Source organism: Pteropus vampyrus, unplaced genomic scaffold (assembly GCF_000151845.1).
Source record: "Pteropus vampyrus isolate Shadow unplaced genomic scaffold, Pvam_2.0 Scaffold6, whole genome shotgun sequence".
NCBI lineage: Eukaryota > Metazoa > Chordata > Mammalia > Chiroptera > Pteropodidae > Pteropus > Pteropus vampyrus.
In genome coordinates, this window is record NW_011888787.1 from 13,790,216 (window position 1) to 13,797,850 (window position 7,635).

The following is a 7,635-nucleotide window of genomic DNA, read 5'->3' on the forward strand; positions in this document are numbered from 1 at the left end:
TAGTTTCTTTAAAAAGGAAAAGGTGTCTCTGCGTGGTCCATTTTGTTCCAAACCCCGCATGTTTCATTAATGAAATGGCACATCTGATTAAAGCAGAAGTCAAAATGTCAGAGGAAAGTGGTTTATAAAGATTACTTGATCATGCTGACAACACAGAAGAAGCGAGTCTCTATAAAAACAGTTCTTCTTGCCTGAAGATTTCTGAATGGCCGTGAGGGCTCCCTGCCTTGCAAACGGCACGTACTTTCCCTCCCGTGTGAATTGGAACTGCCTTAGAACCCCGACACCTCTTTAAACGACATGAACTGTCTTCAGAATGTAGCTTCTTCCTCCCTCCGCCCCCCGCCCCCTGGCCCCAAAGCCCATAAACCTGAAAGGGAAGATAACCTCATGAAGAAATCTGGACCTTTTTTTGTAGTTATAATAAGAGGGTAGCCTGATCATTACATCAAACAGGTTCTTGTGTACAACCACCTGATACTGTGGCCAGTGCCTGGTTACCAGGTAGGATTACTGCACTGATTCATTTAGCAACAAGGACATTCTCTGTGCCCCCACCATCTGCCAGGTGCTTTAGTGCTTTAATACAATCCATTTCACCAAGCCCTCGCCCCTTCTCTTTTTACTCTGAAAGGGCTACGTGGAATGTTTTGTACATTTAAAATTACATTTCTGTCAATATTCTTTTAGATCTTTTTAAATAGTCCTCAAGATTACCGTAACTGTCACCAAATATATCATTAAATATTCTCATGGTCACAAGAACCTATTAATTACAAATCAATGGTAAAAAAAAAAAAAAATCACTGCCCTAGAAAAAGTCCCCTTTTCTCAGTAATACTCTTAGGGTTTTTTTCCCCATAGGCTAGGGTTTTATTTTCCTCTGAGGAAAAGTGAAATCAACAGTAAAAACTGTATTGACTATTTCAGAAAAAGCTCGTTGAAATCACATTATGCTTATAAAGCTTTCAGATTTTTGAATAGTAATTGAAAGATTCTCTTAAATGACTAACTTAGAAGAAGGTATTCTGTTTGTTAAAATACCACTTGTCTGTCTTTGTCAGTACAGTCTTCTCCTCTAAAAGTCCTCACATGCTACCCCGGGGTTCTTAGCATTGTTTGTGCCAAGAATCCCTTTGAGAACCTGTTAAAAAGTTACAAATCCTCTCTGAAGAAAAATGTAAATACACACAAAATTATAATTTCAGGAGTTTATGGATCCCTTGAAATATCAGATTAAAAATTGCTGATCCATCATTACGACATTTTCCATTAAATAACATATAAAGTTTTATAAGTTGTTCTCACTTGAATAAGTCTTCCTTCTTTTGACTGCTTCCCTCACTACGGTAACTATTGACCAGAAATAGCAAACTACAACCTATTATTGCATAATTCTTATATTTACACTTTTTCTAAGTATAGTTTAAAATAAGAAACGAGTTTTTGTTGGTGGTGGTTTCTATTTTTGGTTTTTTAATCTAAGCAGATGTTTGATGGATAATTTTCCATTCTAATTAACATAATTAAAACAAAGGCCATTGGGAATAAAATGTCTACTGACATGCACACACAAAAAAAAATGGCAATAAATCACCAGCTCAAATCATCAGCTTGAAAAAATACTTTTTGACATACATATAAAAAATAAGAAATTTAGATTTGGAATAGAATGCACTGCAAAATATTATCTATCTACATGAGGCATCAAATAAAAGGGGAGAAATTATGAAAGCTTTATTGGAAGAGATAAAAATTCCCAACGTAAAAAAAAGAAAATGTGCCAAAAGGAGCTAGGAAACCACACAGGAGAATTCTAAAAAGTTGTCATTGGTTAAAATAGTGCTAAACTATTCAGAGAAGTAAAAGAGTTTGAGGGCCAAGTAAATGCCATCGCCTTTGGTATTTAAGATGCTATTGGAGCAGTTCCAGTAAAGTAAGGAAGGCAAAAGCGAGAAAGCAAAGGATCAAGAAATCAGTGAGTGACGATCAAGGATGTAAACGCACTGAGGGCAGGTTATTCTGAAACCTCTCGAGGCAAAAGGATAAATGAGGACCTGTAAGTCAAGGGGATCATGATTAAGTCAACAGAATTTTCTGTGCATTTGGTAACCCTGTGCTGGGTACTGGGGACACAAAATTGAAAGGCATGCCTTCATCTCCTAGGAGCTCACAGTCTACTGAGAAAGACAAGATACAAACTAGTAGTAAGTATAATTCATCAATAATTGAGATCTGCACAGAGAATTATTGGAAAACAAGGGAGCCACCTCCAACCATGTCCAGAGAGATGAGGATGAGCTTCCTAGAAGTGGTGGTCCCTGAACAAGCTCTCGAAGAATGAGGAGTTATTAAACCAGAGGGGAAGGGCATTCCAGTCAGACTGGGCAGCACGAGCAACAGTGTGGAGCAGTGGTGTGGCTTGGGGTGAAGTGCAGCCTGGGAGGGGCACAGGTACTGCAATCTTTACTGAGTCAGCAAATTAGTGCATGAAATCATACACCAGGAATGACGTCAAGCGTGGGAGTTGTCAAGGCAAGCAGGACAGAAGGTATAGAAGCAAGGCACACAAAGGTCTCACCACAATGAGTGACCGTGGCTACAGGCGAGAGACACCAGCAAGGGGGCAGTGGACTGAGAGGGAGACTGAGGGTCTGGAGATTTCACGAAGGTGAGACAGACAGAATGGGTGAGGTGTGTAACAAAATGGGGCACATTCAAAGTAGGAAAGCCTGGAGTCTGGAAAGCCTGGAAGCAAAGCAGCTGCAGTGGCAGTCACTGTCGCTGCCAAAGGGGCAGAGGAGCCTCGAGGCCACCATGGAACAACAAGGTGAACTCAGTGAGTGAGCATGGGCAGAGAATCAAATCAGACCCTACTACCAAAGGTAGAGGGAAGGATCATGAATAATATAGTCAAGAGCCTTGAAATCTAGCCCCGAGTTTATCCTGCAACCTTGGGCAGGTTGCATGCCACTCCTGGGCCTCCCTGTCTGTAGCTATAAAATCAAGAAGCTGGTCTAAGTGGTCATTTGAATTCTTAAAATTATATCAGACAGCTTTCTCATATGGAAACAAAAGCTATGAGGCTGAGGTGTTCATAAACTTTGTTGAAGAATTGTACTGCATTTCCTATCAGAATTCACAAATGTTACCTTAGTAACTTTATTCTATGTAGAACTTTAAAAATTATAAAGCTCTTTCACCTATATTTTCTGAGGTAAGCCTAATCGCTTCTCCGTGGGAGCGCTATAATCCCTATTTTATAGCTGAAGAAACTGAGATTTCTATAAGGCGGAAGCAGCTGCATCTTTAAATTGGTAAAGTCAGTCTTTTTCTCCTAACCGAGAGATTCTATTCGGTATGCCTTGAGATAATCCAGGACTTATTAACATTTGGGTTTTGAAAATGCATGCCTTCAGCAGGTAATAGGTTATCCCCTAATTGTATTAAAGCTAAAACGTCATTTCAGTCATCCAATAGATTGCCTGATCACTGAAATGAACCAACAGAACTGTCTAAACTTTATTAAACTTTCAAAATGTTGAAAGAAAGCTTTATAAATGCAAACAAATCAAAACAAGCCTATGTATCCACTTACCCACAGTGTTCAGTATAGAATACGTTAATTATAACACCCAGTTCGTACCAACCACATACTAATCGGACTAATCAAGAAAGCAAGGATATTACGTGCTTCTTTGATGATTACAAAAATTTCAACTTCACTTTCTAAACTACAGGCAGTAGCTTCTTTTCTGAAAAATGTATATCGGTTTAGTGAAAAGAGCTGACGCACAACTTTTCAAGTCAGACAATACCTTAAAAAGTTAATTGCAACAGATCTTAAATTATTATCAACTAAAAAAAAATCTCTTTGATATCATTCATGACCATTTAGGATTTTGAGATCAATGGCAAAAATTTGTGAATTCATAAATACACAACATATTTTTTAGGAAATTCTCCAAAATAGATTGTCTTATACCTAAGAATAAAAAACAATAAGAATAAAAGACAAGACTAAGAATAAAAGATGAGATGTGAACAAAAAAAATCAAGTCAAAATATGATCACTAAGGACCTAATATGTACAAGGCACTGTACTACATCACACCAAGAACATTTTATCCTACTCAAACACTATAGTTTAGCAGTTATCCTTAAGAGCTTAATGTTAATAAGTCCTGGATTATCTCACGTTCCAAACTGAAACATTATATTTAAGATCTTCATTTAGAAAACTGTAAGAAAAGAAAAATATTTCTTTCTATGCAATGAAAGAAGTTTACCAAAACTAGGAATATAGATGTCACTGTTCCTCATACATGCACAGAGTTTAAGAACCAAAAAAAAAAAAAAAAAAAAAAAAGCCATATGTAAAATTAAAAATATAGATGAATACTGAATGTCCAACCCAAATTCTGTCTTAGGTAGAGTCCATGCTCTTATCACTGCTACTTCATCCATCTCACTTGGCTGTTAACTCTACAGAAATGATAGAGAGGTATGCAAAAATTCCTGTCTTGATCAGACAGCAAAAGCTATGCTCCAGAGCTCCTGCTGAGCAATAACAAGTCCCTTCATCACCTGGTTAACCACATCTAGACGCTGACCTGAAGGCTTCAGAAAAATCATCCTAGGAGGGAATTTGATAGACTCATTAACGACAACCTGAAAGGATGTGTGCTTTCTTTCTTAGCTCACTATTCCAATGACTTCATTCAGCTCATCTTTCAATTCATCCTGAAAAATGAAAGAGGTTAACATGTCCTTTGTGGGGTAATTAGGAGGATCAATTTCAACTTCTAGGGGAACTACTCACATCAATTTCAAAAGATCAAAATTACCTAACTAAATGGTATGTGCACAGCACTCCTATTGGTCAGATAACACAGTTCAAGTTTTTAATGCCAAAATATAAGCATCACCACAATACTCACTTTTAGTTTCTTGTTCAGTTTACAGCAGTATCTATACACCATTGCCAAATTCAGAGGTCCAAAATCTGCATAGAAACTGAGATGTTTTTAAAAAGTAGTTAGTAAAAATGTAATTTTCAGTAACATCAATGTTCATTTTTATTTTCACTAAAATTGCAATAGAATTTCAATTATCTTCAGGAATATAGTCAATAATATTGTGATAAGTTGGCACTGAATTTAGTGAGGAGATCACTGAATTTAGTGAGGAGATCACATTGTAAGGTATATAAATATTGAACCACTGTATTATACACCTGAAACTAATATAAAATTGTATACCAACTATACTTAAATAAAAAAAAAAGAAATACCTTGAAAAAATAATTAAATAAATAAAGATTAAACCAACAACCACCAAAAAAATTATATAGGATTAATACTGGATTTCCCTATTGGGGGAGAAATTAATATAACTACAGAGCCTACTATGGTACTTACTTTCTTTTTGCCTATGTTACTTTGATATTTAAATTATTTTTATTCTACCTAGTCTATTAAACATTAATTATAATCTTTAAATTATTCATAGATACATTTCTGAAGCACACTGTCAGTTCTCAAACTGTACATTTTACCATCTGTTTTATGTGCTTCCTAACCTCCTATACTGTAGAAGCATGCCATCAGATTAAGATTGAGGATTATGATTGGTATGTGTTGATTGGTATGAAGTTGTGTGGAAAGCCTCCATCCAATTTTGGAAGATATTTCTCTTTTCCCTTTGTTCCAATGCCTATTTCTTGTAACTTCTCCAAAAAATTGAAAAGCAGGCAATGAAAAACACCAACATAACACACACATGGCCTGCACTTTCTCTATCATCCACTTAACCACAAAGCTCGTGTGCTCTGGGTTCCAATTCCAGCTATTCCACACAAACCTCGCTCTCAGTTCTCGAGCACGTTAAACCCGAAGGTCTTTGTTTCATTCTCCTGGACTTTCTCCACTCCACGACACACTGGCTCATCTTCCTCTCTCCACACACTGGCATCTCCAGGGCGCGGTCATCCGTCCGCAGATCACCCACTACCACGAGTCTCATTGATAACCCTATGGAAAACAGATGGCTCCTAACTGGAGACCCAGCATCGGTCTTTTCCATCTTCAACTACCTGCTGGACCTCACATCTACAGGGTCCTTCATTATCTGGAATTCAAAATGTCTAAAACTCAACCCATCCTCCCTTCAAATCAGCCTGCCGGACTAAAAACATTTTGCTTCTCCTAGTCACTTAGACATAAAACCCCACAATCACAGCACGGCAACCAATAAATATTAATTTAATTTTCAGACATCAAATAAACTACTACTCTAAGTTATCCCTTCCTTCTCCATTCCCACTTTAAGCAACAAAGTCCAAATCCTCTCCATCGTACATCTTCACTATTTGAATTCGCTCTCTCCCTGCCTAATCACCCTGCAGTCCATCCTGAGAAAACACTGTGCTTCTCTCAGTTTCCAGAACTTAGACTCGAGCCTCTCTTCACCATTATGCATACTGTCCATACTATGAATTATCCTTTTAAATGTAGATCCTACCTGCCCAACTACAGTATAAGCCTCTCACTCAGGAACTGTACCTCACACTTTATATGCTTAGAATGTCTTATTCATAATATTTTCTTCAACAAATAAGCCTTCATTATGGATATTCTGATGCTCGATTCCAATTCACCCTAGATCATATATTTACTAAATATCAAGTTGTTTTTTAAAAAGCCTTTATTTTGAGGGAATCATTTGATTTCATTTTTCCGCTACCCAAGTTACACTATCATAGATAACATTAATACACTACATCAAATCTGCCAGTAACCACATGCCTTACATAAAAATACTCAACATGTGTGTTATTTGTGTTAGGCAAGTTGGTAATATTTTCAAACTAACACCAAAATTAGCTGTCCCTGCCTCTGTCTGCTGGTTTCATAACAGTAAATTTCAAAAAAAAAAAGACACTTGCAATTATTTGAAATAAAAAGTTCTTGATTTATTTCTAAAGTTCCCAGTACGATGCTGTGCTGTAGGTATAAACAAAACACCCATGAATCCAAAATGTACTATGCCTATAACACCTAATTAGTGACTAGCCCAAGGCCTGTCAACAAGAATTCATTTAAAGGAACTAAAATGAAGAGTTTACAAATACACGTCTACCACAATATGGCATTAATTAAGGTAGCCTGTGTCCATCACAGAGATCTCCTTGTCTTTGGGTTACCAGAAGCAACATGCTTGACTAGTACACCTTGTTTTTTCTACTTGAACATGAATACTGACACAGAACTTTAAGGTTAATCTAGCATTTTTAGTTCTGGTAGTTTCAGCTTTTTAAACTCGTTTTGAACAAATTCCAGCTTCATACTAACCATTACAAGCCTACTTCAATTTCAAACTCAAAGCTTCTAACCGTACAGTTTCTAACCGTATAGTCAGCTCAGCCATGTGTAAGTCTGGATGCAATGTGGTTAAAAAACACAGCTATTTCACCAAACACTACGAAATAAATTGGTATACTCCAATAACACAGGAGAAAGTAAATCAAATACAGACCTCATCTTTACATTAATCTGTACTCTCCAATATGGTAGCCAGTAGCCACACGTGCTATTTAAATTTAAATTCATTAAAGTTAAATAAATTAAAAATTCA

The 7,635-nt window shown here is 36.8% G+C and overlaps 1 protein-coding gene across 6 annotated transcripts in view; it reads right to left on the reverse strand.

The window, feature by feature from the left end:
- The window catches only part of CDC14A (cell division cycle 14A), a 134,161-nt gene that overhangs the window by 110,397 nt on the left and 16,129 nt on the right, over nucleotides 1–7,635 (reverse strand). For 5 of the 6 annotated variants that reach the window (XM_011368326.2, XM_011368317.2, XM_023536288.1 and 2 more), the window contains exon 3: nucleotides 4,941–5,016. In XM_011368326.2, coding sequence (XP_011366628.1) covers nucleotides 4,941–5,016 — 76 coding nt within the window. Of the gene's footprint in view, nucleotides 1–4,940; nucleotides 5,017–5,862; nucleotides 6,033–7,635 lie in introns of all 6 variants that reach the window. The other variant, XM_023536278.1, reaches the window with a different exon arrangement.